This window comes from Eptesicus fuscus, chromosome 13, assembly GCF_027574615.1.
Source record: "Eptesicus fuscus isolate TK198812 chromosome 13, DD_ASM_mEF_20220401, whole genome shotgun sequence".
Taxonomy (NCBI): Eukaryota; Metazoa; Chordata; class Mammalia; order Chiroptera; family Vespertilionidae; genus Eptesicus; species Eptesicus fuscus.
The window spans coordinates 924807-946219 of record NC_072485.1 but is presented as its reverse complement, the minus strand read 5'-3'; the positions used below and the strand labels follow the sequence as shown (position 1 = coordinate 946219).

Below are 21413 nucleotides of genomic sequence, written 5' to 3'. Positions count from 1 at the left end.
CCCATTAAAATACCAATGGCGTTTCTCAAAGAAGTAGATAAATAATCCAAAATTTTATGGAAACACAAAAGACCCAGAATAGCAACAGCAATCTTGAAAAAGAATAACAAACTTGGCGGCATCACACTACCTGACATTAAACTATACTACAAGGCTATAGTAATAAAACAGCACGGCACTGGCATAAAAACAAACACATAGATAGATGGAACAGAACGGAGAGCCCAGAAATAAACCCATGCCTATATGGTCAATTCATCCATGACAAAGGAGGCAAGAACATACACTGGAGTAAAGACAGTCTCTTCAATAAATGGTGCTGGGAAAATTGGACAGATACATGCAAAAAAAATTTTTAAAAAGAAACTATACCACCTTCTTACAACATATACAAGAATAAACTCTAAATAGATTAAAGACTGAAGTGTTAGACTTGAAACTATAAAACTAGAAGAAAACAGGCAGTAAAGTCTCTGACATTTTTTGTAGCAATATTTTTTTTCTGACATATCTCCTCAGGCAAGGGAAACAAAAGAAAAAATAAAGAAATGGAACTACATCAAATTAAACAGTTTTTGCACAGAAAAGGAAACCATCCACAAAATGAAAAGATGACCTACTGAATGGGAGAAGATAATTGCCAATGACACATCTGATAAGGGATTAATATCCAAAATTTATAAAGAACTCAGACAACATCCAAAAAAGACCAAACAGCCCAATTAAAAAACAAACGCCCCCGCCCCCAAACAACACAAATATTTACTACTTTTGGCTGGTTACAGGCAGCAGCCCTGAGAATTCAGGAATATATTCAGGATAAAGTGGCAGCTAGAGGTTGACTTGACTCAGAGCTCCGACATACGCTGAGGAATGAGAGCACTCTTTTGTTAATGGGCCCACAGCGAGTCACTGGTTAGTTATTCCTGTTCTGCTCTCACTCTCCAGCAGCTGTAACTTAATTTAGAATTTTCCCTGGTTAATACATCAGCTTTTTATCCATGGCCTATAGGGAGTGACAGGTGCAGGCGGTGTTCAGGGAGGAGTGGAGGGACACACAGACGCTTTCTGGAGTCCAGGCCAGCGTGCAGATGAAGAGCTCACTGCAAGCAGGAAATTAAAGGAACGGTGACCAGGGGAAGGATAAGCTCCCAAGTCCTTGCTGTTAGCAAGTCAGTAGAGAACACCAGGTTTCAAAATATATTTGGGATGGGGTCCCAAATATATTTTGAATATTATTTGAATATTAAAGAAAAGGGTAACTTCTTTTTTTTTTTTCTTTTAAAAAATATTTTTATTGATTTCAGAGAGGAAGGGAGCAGGAGAGAAATAGAAACATCCTATATAATAAAAGCCTAGTATGCTAAGTGTCCGGTCAGCCGTTCAACCAATCAAAAAGAACATGCTAATGATATGCTAAAGACCGCTAAACCGCTCACTATGATGTGCCCTGACCACCAGGGACAGACAGTCGACTGGTCAACCAGTCGCTGTGACGTGCACAGACCACCAGGGGGCAGACGCTCCAACTGGTAGGTTAGCTTGCTGCTGGGGTCCAGCTGATTGGGACTGAGCGAGATGGGCTGGACATGCTCTAGAGCCCTCCTGCGGACCCTCCCCAGCTGGCCAACCTCCCGCATCCCTCCCGGGCCCCAATTATGCACTGGTGGGGTCCCTTGGCCTGGCTAGCACCCTCTAACAATCTGGGACCCCTCAAGGGATGTCGGAGAGCCGGTTTCAGCCCGATCCCACAGGCCAGGCCAAGGGACCCCACTGGTGCACGAATTCGTGCACCAGGCCTCTAGTCAATGATAAGAGAGAATCCTTGATCGGCTGCCTCCTGCACGCCCCCTACTGGGGATGGAGCCGGAAACCCAGACATGTGCTCTGACCGGGAATCCAACCGTGACCTTCTGGTTCATAGGTCAGCACTCAACCACTGGGCCGCCCGCAGTTTCTTGAGGAACCTGGAGCTCCCTAAGCTGCAGCTACCGAGTGAGGGAGCTGAGGCTCAAGTACAGACTAATAGGGACTGGTGTGGGAGCGTGAGCTAGTTCTGGTCTGTGGCCTCTTTCTCAGACACCTGAGGATGCTGAGAAAGGCTGGTGGAGCTTGAGGAAACGGCCGCTTAGGAATCCCGTGTAACACTCTGTTTCCCCTTGTGAACTGCTGTGAACGTGCCAGTCTAAACATGTTGTGTATCTCTAGCACATTTGTAGGAAGGCGCTCAATAAATGAATCGTTGAATGAACAGAGAGGAGTGCGAGGCACAGTGCCGGGAGGCGGTGCAATCCCGGAGTCCAGCTCGGAGGCAGTGACCAACCGTCACCCAAAAAGGTAACTTCCAGCCCAGAAGGCGAGGCTCCGGCACCCACGTGGACTGCAGGTTCCCTGGCCCTGTGTCCCCCACATCGGTGCTCTGTGCCCCCTCCCTCCCTCTGGAACCGGGAACGTCCCGGGAGAAGGAACAGAGACCGGCCCCAGGCCCAGGAGGAGCACACCGCGTGCCGCCCGGCTCGGCCGGCTCTTCCGGGGGCGGGGCCAAGGCACCCGCCGCTGCCTGTCAGCGCCCGTCACCGCCTCGGGGGGCGGAGACTCGCTGTCCCCGCCCCCCCGGGGGTGCGTGTGCGGCCGTTCAAACGAGCCAATGAGCGCCCGCGTCCCCGGCGCCTGGCCCTGGAGCTCGCCGCCCTCCCGCCCGTCACGGCCCCGGCCCCGCCCTCCGCGCACAAGATGGCGGCGCGCGGCGGGGCGCAGGCCGCACCGGGGCTCGGCTGAGGGCACCCCTTTCCCGCGCCCTCTCTGGGCGCAGAGTGCCGCGAACCGAGGAGAGGGGCCGGGCGGGCGGGACAGGGCACCTGCGCGGCGGCAGCGCGAGCCCACGCCCGGCCTGCGCCGCCCCTCCCGGCCCCGGCCCAGCCGTCCCAACCGCTCTCGGCCTCTCCTCGCTCCGACCGCCGGGCCGCGGGCCGCCGCCGCCAGGTCTGCACAGCCAGGCCCTCTCCCCGGCCGGGCTCACCTCCGCCCGGAGATGTCCGGCCTCTTCCCTCCCAAACAGCCCGCCTTCCAGGCCGGGCCTTCGGGACCCCGTGCCCCGCACTGAGACCCCCCCCCCCCCCAGCCCGCTTCCTTCTCCGACTTCTTCCCTCCCTTCCGGAGTGAGCCCTGAGCCCGCCACCCCTCACCCGGGGGCCGGACTGTCTTGGGCCGCCCTCCTCAGCCCCGCCATGGAGGCTGTGTACCTGGTGGTGAGCGGGGTGGGCCTGGCGCTGGACGTGCTGACCGTGGTGTTGGATCTGAACTTCCTGCTGGTGTCCTCCCTCCTGGCCTCCGTGGCCTGGCTCCTGGCCTTCGTCTACAACCTGCCGCACACTGTGCTGACCAGTCTTGTGCACCTGGGCCGCGGAGTGCTGCTGTCGCTGCTGGCCTTGCTGGAAGCCCTGATGCGGCTCACTTTTGGGGGCTTTCAGGCCCTGTGGGCCCTGCTGCACGGCTGCTGCTCCGGCCTGGAGAGCCTGAAGCTCCTGGGGCACCTGGCCTCGCACGGGGCCTGGAGGAGCCGGGACGTCCTGCACCGGGGCCTCCTCAGTGTGGTCTCCAGTGGCCACGCTCTGCTGCGCCAGGCCTGTGACGTCTGTGCCATCGCCATGAGCCTGGTGGCCTACGTGATCAACAGCCTGGTCAACATCTGCCTCATCGGCACTCAGAACCTCTTCTCCCTGTTGCTGGCCCTGTGGGATGCCGTGATGGGGCCGCTGTGGAGGATGACGGACGTCATGGCCGCCTTCCTCGCTCACATTTCCAGCAGCGCCGTGGCCATGGCCATCCTCCTCTGGACCCCATGCCAGCTAGCAATGGAGCTCCTGGCCTCGGCCGCCCGCCTCGTGGCCAGTTTTGTGCTTGTCAATCTCACTGGCCTGGTGCTGCTGGCTTGCGTGCTGGCGGTGACGGTGACCGTGCTGCACCCGGACCTCACCGTGAGGCTGGCCACCCAGGCCCTCGGTCAGCTCCACGCCCGCCCGTCCTACCGCAGGCTTCGAGAGGATGTTACGCGGCTGTCTCGCCTCGCGCTGGGCTTGGAGGCCTGGCACCGAGTCTGGAGCCGCAGCCTACAGCTGGCAAGCTGGCCGAATTGGGGAGGGGCACCTGGGGCTCCCCAGGGTGGCCCTAGAAGGGTGCCTGCAGCCAGGACCTCGCAACAGGACACTCTTCCAGAAGCAGGGCCCAGACCAGAGGCAGAAGAGGAAGAAGGTAGAATGGCCAGAGTGACGGCTGCCTGGGGCAGGGAGAGGCTCAATGAGGAGCCTGTAGCCGGGCAGGACCCATGGAAGCTGCTGAAGGAGCAAGAGGAGCGGAAGAAGTGCGTCATCTGCCAGGACCGGAGCAAGACCGTGCTGCTGCTGCCCTGCCGGCACCTGTGCCTCTGCCAGGCCTGCACCGAGATCCTGATGCGCCACCCCGCCCACCACCGCACCTGCCCGCTGTGCCGCCGGGGCATTCTGCAGACCCTCAGCGTCTACCTCTGAGGGCTCCCGCCCTGCCCCGCCAGCTGCACGCGCCACAGCCGCCTGTGCTGGGCGGCATTCAAGCGGACCGCCGGGTCCTGGCCTGAATCGCCTTTCGCCCTGTGGCTGTCATGCCAAGCCTCCAAGCCATACGTCCAGGACATCGAGATGGGACACCCTGGAAGACAGCGGCCTGGGCGGGGCAGGATAGCGGCTTCTCTACTCAGTAGGTCCCCGCGATGCTGAGGGTGGCGTGGCACCGTGCCACGCCCTGAGACTGTTGTGGCCTCCCCTCCAGCTCGCCAAGGCCCCCAGATGCTCCTCCTCTGCTTCTGTTGGTTGTGGTTGGGGTTTGCAGGTCCTCTTCCTAGCTTCTGTAGCCACAACACATCAGTGTGATTTGGGTATTTTGGCAACTCAAGGGCCTTGGGATGATCTCGAACCTTTGCTTTTAGCCAGAACTCCTGTGCCGGGCAGGTTTTGGGGGTGGTGTCTTGCAGATGCCCTTAGAGCTACCACTTTTGCCTGCCATGATCTTCTGAAGCTCCCTCCCAACTTCGTCCAGCAGCTGAGGTTGGAAGTTTATCCCTGTGTGTGTGTGTGTGTGTGTGTGTGTGTGTGTGTGGCTGCACCTGGCTTTGGGACCATGAACCCTCGCATCCCAGCTCCACTGGAGCCTCAGGAGAGAGAACCAGATTTCTGTTCCTGTCCTTTCACTCCCCACGTCACAGGAAAATGGCATTCCCCTTCTGTTTGCCTCTCCCTGGCACTGGGGAGGGCAGACTGCACATTCCACTGGGGTCCAAACGGGGGGCCAGGCCCGGGGCATGCAGTTCCCTGAGGGTCTTCTGGCTCAGTTTCCAGTGAATAAAGTTTTGTGGACAACCTGACAGCCTCGGTGGCATCCTTGCGAGGGTGAGCAGCTGGTCAGTGTGACTGACACACAGCAGGCCCTTCAGTCCTGCTAGTCACCAGAGTGGTCTGTGGGGAGGCTGGTGGGGAGAGGGAAGGTAGGATGGGAGCCCTGTGCCTTGGGGAGACCCGCGGTGTGGCTGAGTTGGCTTTTACCAACTCAATTTGTGTCCTCCCACGAGCAGCCTTTGCAAATCTTCCCTGTCTTCTCTTTTTGCCGGAAAGCCCCCGTTGAGAGAAGTGGGAGCTTTCTCATCCCAGCCTTCCCTCTGGGGCCACTCTTCCCAGGAAGGAACTTGGGGTTCCTGCTGTCTGGTGTCCAGTCCACTCTGATCCCTGGAGGAGCCATGCTTGTCTCTGTTTCTTGGCGGAGTGACACTGATGGGGCCTGGTGGAGAGCAGGGAGTTGAAGCTCAGTACTCGGAGGCCTGTCTCCAGCTCACCCCAGGCCCCATTGGTCACATCTGCCCTCATGTGACCAGCAAGAGAGAGGGGAACGTTCCCCCATAATTGTATTTAAATCTAGGAGCATAATGCCAGGGACAGCCTTCTGGAAGTGGGGGAAGAGGGAAAAAGCCAGAAAGAAACTGAGAGCCCCTCTACTTTCTCGGGTTGAGAGGCTGAGCTGATGTGGGCCTTGCAAGCCCTGATTTGTTAGCTGTCGGGTTGGGGTGTGGGGCTAGGGCTGCTTCTGAAAGGCCAGAAGAGGGGAGACTTGAAGGACTCAGACTTGGCACACCCACCCAGCCCATCAGGGCTATGCACCGCACAGCAGGGGTGGGGAGTTCGTGGAAATCACCTTGGAGTTGGGAGGCCTTTTTCTACCCTCCCAACCCTGGAGAGAGCGGAGTGAGGAGAGCCTTGGCTCCTAACGCTGTTTAAAGTGAGGATAAACGTTTTAGAAGATAAACTTCCTGGCTGGGAGCAGAGGGTTCTCCCATCCACCCCCAACAGGCCTTCCATTGGCCAACCTCCATACCCTTCCTCCCCCAACCAACCTAGGAGTCAAGAGCCCAAGCAGCCCTGGCCGGTTTGGCTCAGAGCATCGGCCTACGGACTCAAGGGTCCCAGGTTCGATTCTGGTCAGGGCACATGTCCGGGTTGCAGGCTCGATCCCCAGTGGGGGGACGTGCAAGAGGCAGCCAATCAGTGATTCTTTCTCATCGATGTTTCTATCTCACCCTCTCCCTCTCTGAAATCAATAATGTTAAAAAAAAAAAAAAAAAGCCCACGCTGCCCAGGGTCATTGCTGCATTCTAGAGCGGGCGCGCCCTCTTGTGGCCACCTCAGAAACTACTCTAGAACCCAGGGACACTCCCTGGCAATGGGGGAGAGGAGCAGCCTTCCTCCCAGCCATCTAGGGACCAAGCCAGCAGCAGGAAAAGGGTCCGGGAAGAACCCGCTCCGGTTCTGTGGCCCAGAGCGGGGGTGTGTGTAAAGGTGGCCCCCACCCAGGGCACAGGACACCTTTGAATTGGGACAAGTGGCCAGAGCTCCGTGCCAGAGGGTGCTCAGCTAGGGGCTCCAGGGAAGGCCCCTCTCCCCCGGGGCCTGCCTCCCGTCTCTCCCGCCCTCAGGGCATCCAGCCGAGAGCCCTCCCTTCCTCCCCCTCCATCTCCTCACTTTCCCCACCTCCACCTCCAACAACCGAAGCCGAGCCAGGAGGAGGGTTTGTAGGTTTATTGAATGGCCTCCACGGAAAGGGCCCAGGAGCGGAAGGGGCAAGGGGAGACGGAGAGAAGCAGAGTCCCAGGGAGAGAGCCCCTGACCTGGGGGGTCTGAGCCGGAGGACCCCGCCTGCCGGCACAGCCCTGGGTCTTGGGCCCTGACTCAGCCCGTCCCCGCCCCAGGGCGCCCCTCACCATTCACAGTTCTGGGCCAGCCCTCCCGGAGGACCGGGTCACACCGCCCCGGGAGGAGAGCGGCAGGCGCAGCGCCCGCGGACCTCAGGCGAAGACAGGGGAGCCGTGCCAGTCGGAATACACCAGGAACCCGGAGAAGGTGCTGTCCGTCTTGACGCTGGCGTAGATGCCCACGTAATCGCCCACCCCGACCTGCACCCACACCTGGTCCTCGGGCTCCAGCCTCACCATGGCGCCGCCCGACAGCGAGGCGGGCTTGGGCCACCCCCCGAAGACCTGGAAGAAGGAGGCCACGGACTCGCCGTTCTTGACCAGGTCGAAGTGCAGGCTGGCGCGGTAGACGGTGGCGTGGACGGCGAAGTAGTAGACGCCGGGCACGCGGCAGGTGAACTTGCCCGAGGCCGCGTCGTAGTGGCCCTGCTCGTTCAGCAGCACCCGCTCGAAGGGCAGCGGCGCGTCCGGCGCCGGCGGCTCCCGGCTCTCCGCGCGCTTGGCGCTGAAGGCGGAGCGCGGGGGCACCGCGCACTCCCCCGCGGGCCCCGCCGTGCCCGCCTCTCCGCGCGGCCCGGGCTCCCCGCGGGGCCCCGGCAGTCCTGCGGGGAAGGGGAGGGTTCGCGGGGCTCGGAGGGCGACCCTGGGGACCTCGCGTCCCCTCCAAGCTCCGCAGCTGCCACCCCCCGTCGGCCCCGCCCTGCACCCCGGCCCCCGCGGGTCGGACCCGCTGGGTCCCCGGAGCGCGCCCGCGGGCGGGTCCCCCTCCTCCCCTCCCCGGTCCGGGCCTCGGCGGGTCCGGTGGAAGCGCCCCCTACTCCCCCGCCCCCGGGAGCGCCGCCCCTCCGCGCCCGGCCCGCGGCCACGTCTCCGCGCCGCCTTACCCGGCTGCCCGCCCTCGCCTTTCTCTCCGGGCGCCCCGGGCGCGCCGTCCCTGCCGTCCCTGCCGTCGCGGCCGGGCAGGCCCTGGGCGCCGTGGTGGCCCGGGGAGCCGGGGAGGCCGGGGTGCCCCGAGCACAGGCTGGGGACCTTGTCGTCGTCGGGCGGGGCCGAGCCGGCCGCCAGGCGCAGGAGCAGCAGGGCGAGCAGCAGCCTCATGGCGCCGGCACGGGCCCGACGCCGGTCCTCTCGCGCCTGCCGGCGGGACAGGGGTCGGCCCAGCCTTCCGGGCCCTGCCTCGCTCCCCACCCCCTCGCCGCCCAGTCGGGCCCCACCCCACGGCCCAGTCCCTGGAGCGGAACGGCCGGGGAGACAAAGAGACGGGGCGCCCCTCGACCCGAGAGCACAGCCGGGAAGGAAGGGGGCGCCCCCCCCGCCCGGCCCGGTCTCCCCCAGCCCCTCCCAGCCCCAGTCCCCGCCACCGGACTCACCCGCTCCCGCGCCCCCCGGCGGCTCCCTCCGTCCGCGGCCTCCTCCGGGCGGGCGCTGGCTCCTGGGGACCCGCAGGGACCCCCGCCTCCCTCTGCGGCCCGGGCCGCCCCCGCCTCTCCCGGCGGCGCCTCGCCCTCGCGCGTCCTGCCCGCTGCGCGCGGCCCCCCCCGCCCCCGCTCGGGAGGAGGCCCAGGCCCGCGGGAGCGGAGGGAGGGAACTCGTGGTGCCCGGCGGGCGGCCAGCTGCGAGGGCGGAGGGGGAGGGCCGGCCGGAGTGGCCGGAGGCCCACAGACACGCAGGGCCCCTGCGGCTCCGGGAGCGGGAGGGGCGGTGCTGCCGGGCCGGGACCAGGGCGGACTCCGGCCGGAGAAAGTACGCGGAGCAGAGGGCCGAGAGGGCCGGAGGCAGACGGGCAGGCAGCTGGGTCCGGGCCCAGGACAGGGCCGGGCACTCGGTGAACAATCGAAAAGGTCCAAAGGCAGGGGCCGGAGCCCTGGCCGGTGTGGCTCAGTGGGTAGAGCGCGGACCTGCGGACTGAGGGGCGTGCAGGAGGCAGCCGATCCATGATTCTCTCGCATCATTGATGTTTCTCTCTCTCTCTCTCCCTTCCTCTCTGAAGTCAATAAAAAATGTATTTTTAAAAGGTAGGTGATGGAGACACCTGGAGAAGCAGGTGGAGGGGGGGTCAGAGGCTTGGTGGGAAGCGGCTGGGTTGCCAATGGCACAGCTGGAGGTGCAGGGACAGAAGGAGCTGGGACAGTGGCCGGGTCTCCTGAGCCTGCTGAGGGTTCCCTCCTCCCCAGAGGCAGCCCCCTCCTTGGGCCCTGGCCTGCCCCGCTGGAGGCAAAGTGTGGGCAGGCAGAGGGCAGGGGCCTAGAGGGCGTCAGGGCTGGGCACACGCTTCCGGGCCCGTGGCCTCGGGCAGCCGGTTGCAGGTGAAGGGCCAGGGGGTACCCAGCAGTGCCAGGCCGGACTGGCACCGGCGCTCCGCCTCCTGGCAGACGGAGCGGCAAGGGGGGAGCACGCTGCCGAGTGGGGTGCAGCGGGGCACCAGCAGCCCGCAGAGGAGTCTCCGGAAGCTCGGGTAGCAGGGAAGGCGGGCCAGGTTCTGCGGGAGGAGGTCAGCCCTCAGGCGCCCGCACCCCAGCTTCCTTCCCGTCCCGGGGCCCCCTTACCACTTCCCAGGGCACCTCGTACTCCCTGAGCACCGCCGCCACCTCCTCCTGGGTGGCCACGCCGATCCAGACGTTGGGGAAGGCTGTGGCGTTGTAGCTGAGCCCCAGGCACATGGCCACTCGGACGGGCTCACAGGCCAGCTCTGCGGGGGAGGGTCACGGTGGGCCCACGCACCGGCTGGTGGGCAGGCGTGGCGCCCAGTCACTCGACAAGGGTCCGGAGGGAGTGGTGAGCATCAAAGGAGATAAAACGAGGCCCCTTGTCCCCACCTCCAGGTGAGAAGTGCGGCGGCCCCTCATCCAGGAGGACACGGGGGGGGGGGGGGCTGTGGAGTGTGCTGTGAACTGGCACCCTGCCTGCTCAGCCTGCGGGGCCAGGCTTCTCACCTGGAGGTGGGGACAGGGGGCCGCCGCACGGGTCCGGGCCGCCCCCCGCACAGCCTCGCCGCGGGGCACACATCCGGCGCCTACACCCCCCGTCCTGGCAGGAGGGCACCGTGGGCCCACAGGGCTCTGAGGAGGGGAGAGGAGCGCCGGGGGTCTGCCCACTGCCTCCGCGGCGCCCCACCGGCCACAGCCTTGCCCTCTCCCGGAGGCCCCTCCACTGCCCGCACCCCCTGCCCCGGGCACCTACTCTCTGTGGCGTCCAGGGCCCGGTAGGTGGCCCAGAAGCCACCGCTGCCACGCCGTGTCCTGAGGAGCACAGCCAGCCGCCGGCGCGAGGAGAGGAGGCGGGGCGGCGGCTCGGCCCCACAGAACCTGCAGAGCAAGAGCGGCCCTGGGGGCGGGGGCCGAGCCCCCCAGGCCGCGGAGCCGGTGCCCTGGGTGAGGCTGGAGGGCGTGGGAGACAGACCTGGGTCATGGGACTTAGGTCTGAGGGGGAGGCACGTGTGCGGTGGACAAAGTTCACAAAGGCGGGAACTCCAGCCGCTGGAGATGGGGAAGGCCGTGGGCGCTCCCGCGGCCCCGAGGGCCCGCGGCTGGGGAGCTGGGCGGCTGGGGAGCTGGGCGGCTGGGGAGCTGGGCGGCTGGGGAGCTGGGCGGCTGGGGAGCTGGGCGGCTGGGGAGCTGGGCCGGCCTCCTGAGGCGGCCTTTTGTAGGGGAGGGTGCAGACGCCTCCTGCTCGGAGGAGCTAAAGGACAGGAAGCGAGGGGGAGGGTGCTGCGGAGGACAGAGGGGCCGGCTCCTCCCCTGGCCCTGCGGATACCTGCCCAGGAGGCCCAGGGCCCCCGAGCTGCCGGCCTCGTACACCGCCACGTGGTCAGACTGACACTCGCCCTGGGCGTCCAGGCTGAAGTTGAGGAACTGCAGTTCTACGCCATGTCCGGCGGGGACTGAGATATGCCAGGTGCAAAGCTGGGGGGCACAGCTGGCATCATTCCAGGCTCCTTCTGTCCCTATCTGACCGTCCAGGCCAGGCCTGGAATGGGTGGGCACTGCCCACAGAGCTCATCAGGGGTGCTGCTCCAGATGGGAAGGGCTTTCTAACTTGTCTGCTCTCAGGGATCAATAAGGATGGGAATGACTAGGTATACAGTAGGCACTTAATAATACTCCCTTCCTGTCTGGCCCGTGTGGCTCAATGGTTGACCATTGACCTATGAACCAGGAGGTCACGGTTCAATTCCCGGTCAGGGCACAGGCCCGGGTTGCAAGCTTGATCCCCAGTGTGGGGCGTGCAGGAGGCAGCTGATCAGTGATTCTCTCACACCACTGATGCTTCTCTCTCTCCCTCTCCCTTCCTCTCTGAGATCAAGAAAAATATATTTAAAAAAATAAAAATAATACTCCCTTCCTGTCTGCTTGATCTCTGACCTTCCCAAGGACAAGGCCGTGTCTGCTGTGCTGTTCTTAGTCACACAGGCCGGATGCCACCCTGCCCTCTCCATGGAGTGCCAGCTTACCAGTTGCTGAGGGTACCCCTGAAGGAAGCTGGGAGCAGAGAAATTTCCCTGGAGCCCCGTCAGGTTCCCCCCACATCCTGCAGAGGAGGAGGGCCCGCGTTGGCCCGCATCTGGGCCTTGGTCCCGCAGGGCTGGCGGTACCCGCGGAGGCACGTTGGCCAGGCCCCCGGGAACAAGTTCCAGGCCAGACAAGGACCAGGCGGGTTAGGGGCAGGGCCAGAGCTGGAGCCCAGCCTGAACCTGGATCAGACGCCTGAAGATGGCACCTCCCCAGCCCCCCTGAGGCCGGTGGGGTGAATACCTGAGGCTTGGGCACTGCAGTTGCTCTCGTCCCTGCCATCGGCGCAGTGGGTGAGACCGTCGCACACCGAGCCAGGGGGCAGGCAGGTGAGCTGGTCGCAGGGGAGCTCGTCCTGGGCACAGCTCCCTGGGGGGTGCGGAGGCATCTGGATTCGGAAACGCCAGAGCCTCCCCTTCCTGCCAGTGTTGGGAGTGGAGTGGCAGGGGAGGGAAGGGACCAGGGACAGGCAGCTGGGGCCGGCGGCACACACTCACCGCGCCCCGGAGCCACCGCCTGGAACCAGGCCTGGAAGCCTCGCCCTTCCACGCTGCTGTCCGAGACGAAGGCCACGCGGAGGCGGCTGGCGTTGGTGTTGAGTGTGGGGGGCGGGTCCCTGCCGCACACCCTGCAGGGGCCGGTGAGGGGCGAGGGGCTCAGAGGCAGGACGGAGCGTGTGGGGAAAGGCGCCCGTTGTTTCCCAGGGGGCGAGGGGCTTCCTCCCACCTGGGCACCCGCCCTGCACACGTCTTTCTTTTTAAAAAATATATTTTCACTGATCTCAGAGAGGAAGGGAGAGAGACATCGATGATGAGAGAGAATCATTGATCAGCTGCCTCCTGCACACCCCACACTGGGGCTCAAACCCACAACCCAGGCATCTGCCCTTGACGGGAATCAAACTCGAGACCCTTCAGTCCGAAGGCTGGCGCTCTATCCACTGAGCCACACCGTCTGGGCCTGGCAACATTTCTCGATGGGAAAGGAGGTAGGGGCTCCCTTTGACAGATTTGGAAACTGGTTAGAGACGGGAAGTGACCTTCCCAAGGTCATAGAGCCAGAGGGCAGCAGAGCGGGCTCAGCTGCGGAGACCGTTTCCTCCCAGCCAGGCCTTTCCCACGGCCGGCCTGGCACTGCCTCCCAGACAGGGATTCAGGGCGGGGGGCGGGGGGGCTGGGTGGGGGGACCACCTGAGGAGGGGGCCTTCCGGCTCCGGGGAGATTTCCAAGCGATCGAAGAGGCAGGAGGCCGCGCTCTCCGTGCCCAGAGCCTCGATCCGGAGCTGTATGGCACGGTCTGCGGGCACCTGGATGTGCCACACGCAGTGGGTGTCGGGCGGGTAGGGGTCTGGGTAGTTGGGGCTGCTGAAGACGCCCCGTGGTCCAAGGAGGAGGCCCCCACAGGCTGCGGAGACAGCGGTTAGAGTTCAGAGGTCAATGGGAGAGAGACCCTTCCCCACCCCCAGTGCCTCTTCCAGGCCTCCCCCTCCCCAAGGTGGCACTCACAGGCCTGGGGTGCGAGGCTCAGGCCCGCCTCTCGCTGCTCTTTAGGGGTCCCCGTTGCCTGAGAAGCGGTGGTGGCTGTGGCGGAAGGGGTGCCAGCGGTGATGAGGCCCCTGGCGGGCCACGGAGGAGAGGAAGCTCCAGATGGGGGTGCAGCCTGCAGCTCTGGAAGCAGGAAGCGGGAGGGGGAGGGTTCAGAGGGGCTGGATCCTGGGGGACGCGTGGCACAGCTCATGGCGTCCCGTTCCGAAGCCCCTCTCCGGGCAGGGCCCGGGCACTCACGGGCCAGCAGGACGGCCAGCAGCGCCAGCAGCCCCAGCAGCAGGCCGGCCAGCAGCAGGGCGCACAGCCCGCAGAAGGGCCAGTCGGGCGGCAGCCCTCGGGGACGCCAACCTGTGAGCAGACGGGGTCGGACTGAGCCCCTCTCCTCGGCACCCCTCCCCGTGTTCCTCAGCCCCCGGGCCTCTCGGGCCTCCCCCGCGTCACCCCCAAGACGGCTACCGTGCCAGGGCGCGCGCGGGCGACGGCGGGCATCCCCCCGGAAGGCGGGCGGGCCAGGCGGCCCCGACTCGGGCTCAAAGGCAGGGTTGCAGAATTCGGTCTGGAAGAGAGGCCGGAGGGCCGAGGCCAGGCGGGCGGAGGGCAGCTGGGGTGTGGAAGAGCGGCTCTCGGCGGCCCTCACCTGGCTCGGCTCTGCGGGCTCCACGCGCAGGGCGGTGTCCGCGCCGCCCCTCATGCTCAGGTTGCGGTGTGGAGGCCTGGCCGCTCCCTGACCCCAAGCCTGTCCAGAGGGAGCCGCACTTGGCAGGCCGGCCCGGCCTGGCTCTGGGGGGGCAGCGCCCGAAGGAATTCGCAAAGGCGGCCGGCCCCTTAATCCGACTCAGCTGAGGCGCTGAGGGCCGAGCCCTGAAAGGCACTGGGTGGTGCGCACCCCACAGGGGAAACTAGGTGCCATGCGTGCATGTGCATGTGTGTGCGTGTGTGCGCATGTGTGTGTGTGTGTGTGTGTGTGTGTGTGAGAGAGAGAGAGAGACCAGGGAGTGTGCGGTGAGCCTGAGGGGTGCTGGGAGGGAAGGAGGCCAACGGGGGCTGCTTGGCAGCTTCCAGGCCTGTGAGTCCCGAGGGCCCTGGACAGAACGTGTACAGGTCTCCCCCCCCCTCCCCCCCCCCCCCCGGCAGGGTGGTCTGTGAGGCCCTGTGCTCCCAGGACAAGGAGGCAGAACATGGCCGCTCAGGGCTGTGCTGTGTGAGGGGCGGCCTCTTCCTGGGCCCTCAGCCTGTGGGAGGGAAGACGGGGCGCAGGAGCCGGTGCCCCGCCTTGGGCAGGTGGGCAGGGCGCCTCTCCGAAGGGCTGGGCGTGGGCAGCGGCTGTAGGACAGGAAGCTGCACTCACAACCGGAGCCCCCACGCCTCCCTCTCCAGCAGGCTGCTCCCGGGAAGCCCAGCCTGCCTGGCGCCCTCAGGGGGGCGGAGGGAGGGCTGCCCGGTCTGTGCTGCCCGGCGCTGAGGGGGGCGGGGGGGGGCGGGAGGCAGCTGACACCTCCGGAGGCCCCCGGGGACTGTGCCGGGTGCCAGGCCCCGCAGAGCTCTGGCACGCGTTTCTCTCTTTTAGTCCCTTGATGAGGTGGCACAACCACTTTCCAAAAGATGGCACCAGGGCTCGGAGGGGTGCGGGGGCTCCCCACGCTCACATCTGGGGAGCGACAGAGACCAGAGCAGAATGTGGGGCCGGGTGAATCCAAAGTGCTGGTCTGGCCCTGGCCGCTGTGGCTCAGTGGACAGAGCGTCGCCTGTGGACCAAAGGGTCCCGGGTTCGATTCCAGTCAAGGACACGTACCTGGGTTGCAGGCTCCTCCCTGGCCCAGGTCCTGGTCAGGGCTGGTGCAGGAGGCAACCAGTGGATGTGTTTCTCTCACATTGACGTTTCTCTCCCTCTCTCTGCCACTCTCTCTAAAATCAATGGGAAATGTCCTCGGTGTTGTCTTCTGACCCCTCTCTGTCACCCCACCCTGGAGGCGAGGCACAAGGAGAAACAAAGTGGGGAGCAAATGGGGAGACGAGAGACCCAGGAGGCCGATTCTGTGACCCTAAGGCAGCCCTCCCGCTCAGGGGATGCCCCACCCCCAGGTTCTACCATTCACTGCGTGGGGCCTCGGGCTGCTTCTGTCCTGGGCCAGCCCTCAGGTGGGGACTGCACGGAGGACTGCCAGGTCAAAGGTCTTTCCGTAGCAACACTGACACCATTTCCATGTTCAGTGCCCCTAGGCTGCGTGGTGACACTGTGTGCAGCAGGAGATGGGAACCTACCTGTGGTCTAGCAAGCTGGGCACTGGCGAGATTTGCAAAAATGTAAAACAGTGCTACCCTGCTTGCTAGTTTCCTTCCTTCCTTCCTTCCTTCCTTCCTTCCTTCCTTCCTTCCTTCCTTCTTCCTCCCTTCCTTCCTTCCTTCTTCCTTCCTTCCTTCCTCCTTCCTCCCTTCCTTCTTTCCTTCCTTCCTTCCTTCCTCTTTCCTTCCTTCCTTCCTTCCTTCTTCCTTCCTTCCTTCCTCCTTCCTCCCTTCCTTCTTTCCTTCCTTCCTCTTTCCTTCCTTCCTTCCTTCCTTCCTTCTTTCCTTCCTTCCTCCCTTCCTTCTTCCTTGCTTCCTTCCTTCCTTCCTCTTTCCTTCTTCCTTCCTTCCTTCTTCCTTCCTTCCTTCTTCCTTCCTTCTTCGTTCCTTCCTTCCTTCCTTCCTTCCTTCTTCCTTCCTTCCTTCCTCTTTCCTTCCTTCCTCCTTCTTTCCTTCCTTCTTCCTTCCTTCCTCTTTCCTTCCTTCCTTCTTTCCTCTTTCCTTCCTTCTTCCTTCCTTCCTTCCTTCCTTCCTTCCTTCCTTCCTTCTTTTCTTCCTTCCTTCCTTCCTCTTTCCTTCCTTCTCTTCCTTCCTTCCTTCCTTCCTTCCTTCCTTCCTTCCTCTTTCCTTCTTCCTTGCTTCCTTCCTTCCTCTTTCCTTCCTTCCTTCTTCCTTCCTTCCTCTTTCCTTCCTTCCTTCTTCCTTCCTTCCTCTTTCCTTCTTCCTTCCTTCTTCGTTCCTTCCTTCTTCCTTCCTCTTTCCTTCCTTCCTCTTTCCTTCCTTCTTCCTTCCTCTTTCCTTCCTTCCTCTTTCCTTCCTTCTTCCTTCCTTCTTCCTCCCTTCCTTCCTTCTTCCTTCCTTCCTCCCTCTTCCTTCCTTCCTTCCTTCCTTCCTTCCTTCCTTCCTTCCTTCCTTCCTTCCTTTCTTCCTTCCTTCCTTTTATTTTGTTAATGCTCACCTGAGGATATTTTTTCCATTGATTCTAGGGAGAGTGGAAGGGAGTGGGAGAGGCAGAGAGAAACACTGATGTGAGAGAGACACATCAATTGTTGCCTCCTGCACATACCCCGACCAGGGCCGGGGAACCTGCACCAAGATACGTTCCCTTGACGGGAATCAAACCCGGGACCCTACAAGTTTGTGGGCCGATGCTCTATCCACTGAGCCAAACTGGCCAGGGCATTGATTTCTTTTTGATTTGTAAAATGTAGTTTTTGAAAAAATAGACAATGTTATTTATCTTAGTATAGAAAGGGTTTACTCTTATTTTATTTTTTAAAATAGATTTTTATTGCCCTGACTGGTTTGGCTCAGTGGATAGAGTGTCGGTCTGTAGACTGAAGGGTCCCAGGTTTGATTCCGGTCAAGGGCACGTACATTGGTTGCGGGCACATCCCCAGTAGAGGGTGTGCAGGAGGCAGCTGATCAATGTTTCTCTCTCATCGATGTTTCTAACGCTCTATCCCTCTCCCTTCCTCTCTGTAAAAAATCAATAAAATATATTTAAAAAATAGATTTTTATTGATTTCAGAGAGGAAGGAAGAGGGAGAGAGAGAAGAAACATCAATGATGAGAGAGAATCATTGATCAGCTGCCTCCTGCATGCCCCCCACACTGGGGATTGAGCCTGAAACCCAGGCATGTGCCCTGATTGGGAATCAAACTGCGACCTCCTGGTTCATAGGTTGATGCTCACCCAGAGAGCTACGTGGCCAGGCTGGGGTTCTCAATCATTTTAGAAGTGTAAAGGGGTCCCCTGAGAACTGCCAGTTTAGGGGACAGACATGAAGACAGTTTACTGGGTTGGAAGATCAGAAATCAAATGCTGGGTAAGCGGAAGCAGCAATGGCCCTCACTGAGGGGGGCAAGCAGAGGGGCTTCCTGGAAGAGGTAGACATTTTGTCTAAAGTTTGAGGGTTGAAAGATATTTGAATGGGCAGAACTGGGGGTGGGGGGAGTCCCAGAAAGGAGGAGCCGAGCTCTGTGGGCTGAGGGACGGAGCCTGGCTGGGAAGCTGCTTTAAGCCAGGAGGGCAGACTGGGCCTGGGAACAGTCCGTCTGTGGGACACAGTGTGCAGGAGGCCGGGGCGGCTGGGCCGGGGGAGCCGTCCTCAGCGACGCCTGCGGCTCGGCTGGCACCGCGCTCTTGCCATGGCTGCGTGATGTGCCCCCGGGCAGGCCAGGCCCGGGTGGGAGAGCGGCACAGGGACGGACAGTGAGAGAGACAGTGAGCAGATCCCTCCTCTCGTGGCCTTGTTTGACCTTCACAGCAGCCCTGGGGCAAGGTCAGAGAGCTGGTTTCGTTCCCATTTTTCAGATGGAACTGAGGCCCAAATGTGTAAGCTGGCAGGAGCAGGGCTGGGCTTCCCGGGTGGGGCTGCTGGACTCCTGGTTTCCCAGTTTTGTCCTTTTCCTTTCCCTTCCTGCCCAGTCCCATGTCCTTTCTGTAAACCGTGTAGAGTTGGGGGCCAGAGGCCTGCGGGCAAGTACGAGGCCTTTGCTAGAGCCCAAGCGGGGAGGTGGCCCAGGCCGCTGCTTCCTCCCGGCCGCCTCGGTGGCCTTGCCCCCCTTCCCGCAGGTCTGGCCCGGCCCCTCGTGCTCGCATCCTTCCTGCCAAAGAAGACCGCGACAAGGCTCCACGGCCCTAACAACAGCTTTATGGGGACAAAAGGACACGCGCCTTCTGAGCACTGGTCACATGAAGTACATAGATGCTCACATGTGCATTTTTTACATAGGGGTGGGCAAAAGTAGGTTTACTGTTGTAATACAAATAATGCAGTAATACATAAGAACACAAAAATAAACTGTGTTTTGTGTACCCACAACCGTATATCTACTTATGCCCACTGGTATTTTATTTATTTATTTAATATATTTTTATCTTTTTGATGATTTCAGAGAGAGAGAGGGAGAGATAGAAACATCAATGGTGATGAGAACCATTGATTGGCTGCCTCCTGCATGCCCCACATTGGGAATTGAGCCCAAATCCGGGTGTGTGTCCTTGACCGGAATTGAACCTGGGACCCTTCAGTCCACCGGCCAACGCTCTACCCACTGAGCACCACCGGCCAGGGTTACGCACTTGTATTTCTATAGTAGCTTCACGAACTGGAACCAGGGAGCCCGAGCCATGTAAGTCTCCTTAGAACTCGGGCACGTATTTAGAGAAAGGTGACTTGTAATGAGGACACACGAGCGGAGACCTTTAAGGTCCACTAGTCTGATCTCCTTCAGTCACAGACCAGGCATGCAGGTCAGAAAGAGGGAGGCCCTTTGGGAGGTCACACAGAGCAGTTGCAGGGGACCCCGCCCCCCGGCCTGCTGGAAGGCACGCAGAGAATGGGGGGAGAAATCCCAGTTGCTGGGAGGCAAAGCTGATGGATAAAGAAACAGGGGACAGATTTTGTTTGGGATCTGGTAGTAGCAGGACCTGTTGCCATGGGGACGAGAAAGCACCTCAGGCTGAGTATAGAAGGAAGAGCTAGGGACAAGGGCTGAGTGGGCTGAGCCTTGCCCTCAACGTTACCCACAGTCCATCGCTCTCCACTGGGAGATGCAGGCATTCTTAGGTGCTCCCACCTCCAGAGAACGGCGATTCAAAGGGGAGGCGTAATCTGGCCGGCCTGGCTCAGTGGGTGAGTGTTGACCTATGAACCAGGAGGTTATAGTTCCATTCCAGTCAGGGCACATGCCTGGGTTGTGGGCTTCATCACCAGTGGGGCGTGAGCAGGAGGCAGCCGATCAGTGATTCTCTCTCATCATTGATGTCTCTCTCTCCCCCTCTCTAAAATCAATAAAAATATCCTATATAATAAAACCCTAATATACAAATTGACTGAATGGTGGAACGACCAATTGCTATGACACGCACTGACCACCAGGGGGCAGACGCTCAAACAGGAGCTGCCCCCTGGTGGTCAGTGCACTAGCACACCGCTCAGCCAGAAGCCAGGCTCACAGCTGGCAAGCACAGTGGTGGTGGCAGGAGTCCCTCCTGTCTCCATGGCAGTGCTAAGGACCCCTCGGGGGATGCCTGCCTGCCAGCTTAGGCCCGCAGGCGGACATCCCCCGAGGGGTCCTGGGCTGCGAGAGGGCGCAGGCTGGGCTGAGGGACCACCTCTGCCCCAGTGCATGAATGTCGTGCACCAAGCCTCTAGTATCCTATCTAATAAAGAGGGAATATGCTAATTGACCCTCACACCATTGCAAAGATGGCGGTGCCCACAGCCAATAAGGAGGGAATATGCTAATTGACTGCCCCGCCCTCAAAGATGGCAGTGCCCACAGCCACAAGATGGTGGTGCCGTCCCCTCAGCCCCGCTGGGATGCCTGCCTCCAGAGTCCCTTAGTCCCCTCAGCTCCCCAACCGCCCAGGGCCGGCCCGAGGTACAGGCGAGCCTTGGATGTCGGCTGCCCAGCTGCCCAGGGCTGCCCGAGGCTCAGGTAACCAGGCCGGCTGAGGCTTGCGCTGCCGGCAGTGGCAGCAGCAGAGGTGTGATGGGGGTGTCGCCTTCTCCTGATCGCCGGGTCGCCTCCCGCCCCTGAGGGCTCCTGGGCTGTGTGAGGGGGCAGGCCGGGCTGAGGGTCCCCCCTCCAGTGCATGAATGTTCATGCCCCGGGCCTCTAGTCTATATAAAAAAGGGGAGGCATAGCAGCTGACACCGATGGGGCTCACCTGCTCCCTTCGCTCTAAGCTCCCCCCTCATCGTGTGGGCAGCCCCATTCCCTGGGTTTGGGTCAATCAGCATTTAGGACCTTGTTCGGGCGGGGCCGCTCCCAGGGCAGGGCAGGGAGAAACAGAGTGTTTTTCCAGTCCCTTTTTCACTCCTGGGAAATGCCCAAATGCCCTCCCCGCCGCCTGCCTGTTCAGTGAGTCTGACAGCAGGTGCCGCTGTCTCAGCAAGGATGGAATGGCAGGCCGTGATTTTTTTTACTTTTTAAAAAAATATATATATTTTTTAAATTGATTTTATGGAGGAAGGAGAGGGAGAGACAGATAGAAACATCAATGATGAGAATCATTGACTGGCTGCCTCCTGCACGCCCATTGGGGATGGAGCCTGCAACCCGGGCCTGTGCCCTGACCGGGAATCCAACTGTGACCTCCTGGTTCCTAGGTCGATGCTCAGCCCCTGAGCTGCCCCGGCCGGCGAGGCCCTGATTTTTCTCTGAGGAGAGAGAATGGCGGTGGGGGAAACCCTGAGGAAACATTGGGCTCAGCAGGCAGACTTCAGCTTCTCTCGTTCTAAGATCGGTGGCAGAGGTGGAACATCCGAAAGGACAAGCCAAAGGAGGCACGGGCCTGAACCCCCCAAGAGGCCCTCTTCTCCCGCTGACGGCCGAGAGAACAAGCCGTTCCCGCCAGCAGCGGCTCCCACGTGCCGAGGGGCAGGCTGCAGTCCCCTGTGGGTCCCGGAGCCGCTGTGCTCTCAGCCTCTGCGGGCATCGGGCTCGTCAGGGGTCAGACCGCACGTCCCGCGGCCAGCGAAGCGCCAGTGCCCACGCCGCGGTGACGCCGCGGTGCGGCGACCTGGGAACCAGGAGGTCTCTGGCCCGCATCCCGGTCAGGGCACAGGCCGGGCTGTGGGCGCGATCCCGTGTGGGGTGTGCGGGGGGCTGTTTCTCTCTCATGGATGTTCCTCTCCCCCCCTCTGCCTTCCCCTCTCTGTAAAAGTAAATAAAAACATGTATTTACAAAGAAAAAGAGAAATGCCCGTCAGGTGTGCCCGCCCTCAGGCGCGAGGAGCCGAGGCCGTGGAGGGGCCTCTTCCGGAGACCGTGCTGAGGAGCTCGGAAATG

The 21413-nt window shown here is 61.6% G+C and overlaps 3 protein-coding genes across 3 annotated transcripts; 1 reads left to right on the top strand and 2 right to left on the bottom strand.

Moving 5' to 3' along the window:
* The first annotated feature begins 2719 nt into the window (after nucleotides 1-2719).
* RNF26 (ring finger protein 26) lies at nucleotides 2720-5392 on the top strand. The gene has a single exon (XM_008150074.3). It carries the CDS (start codon nucleotides 3228-3230, stop codon nucleotides 4524-4526), a length of 1299 nt encoding a protein of 432 aa, XP_008148296.1. The 5' UTR covers nucleotides 2720-3227; the 3' UTR covers nucleotides 4527-5392.
* Nucleotides 5393-7082: 1690 nt separating this feature from the next.
* C1QTNF5 (C1q and TNF related 5) lies at nucleotides 7083-8701 on the bottom strand. Its single transcript, XM_054724805.1, has 3 exons — nucleotides 8641-8701; nucleotides 8155-8404; nucleotides 7083-7872 (listed from the first exon to the last, which is right to left on the bottom strand). Exons 2-3 carry the CDS (start codon nucleotides 8366-8368, stop codon nucleotides 7364-7366), a joined length of 723 nt encoding a protein of 240 aa, XP_054580780.1. The 5' UTR covers nucleotides 8369-8404; nucleotides 8641-8701; the 3' UTR covers nucleotides 7083-7363.
* An 823-nt stretch (nucleotides 8702-9524) lies between these two features.
* Nucleotides 9525-14016, bottom strand: MFRP (membrane frizzled-related protein). The gene is made up of 12 exons (XM_054724946.1): nucleotides 13782-14016; nucleotides 13563-13673; nucleotides 13284-13445; nucleotides 12969-13182; nucleotides 12276-12406; nucleotides 12022-12147; nucleotides 11721-11797; nucleotides 11024-11172; nucleotides 10451-10575; nucleotides 10204-10329; nucleotides 9832-9959; nucleotides 9525-9749 (listed from the first exon to the last, which is right to left on the bottom strand). The coding sequence occupies exons 1-12, from the start codon at nucleotides 14014-14016 to the stop codon at nucleotides 9525-9527; spliced, it is 1809 nt and encodes a 602-aa protein (XP_054580921.1).
* Nucleotides 14017-21413: the final 7397 nt, after the last annotated feature.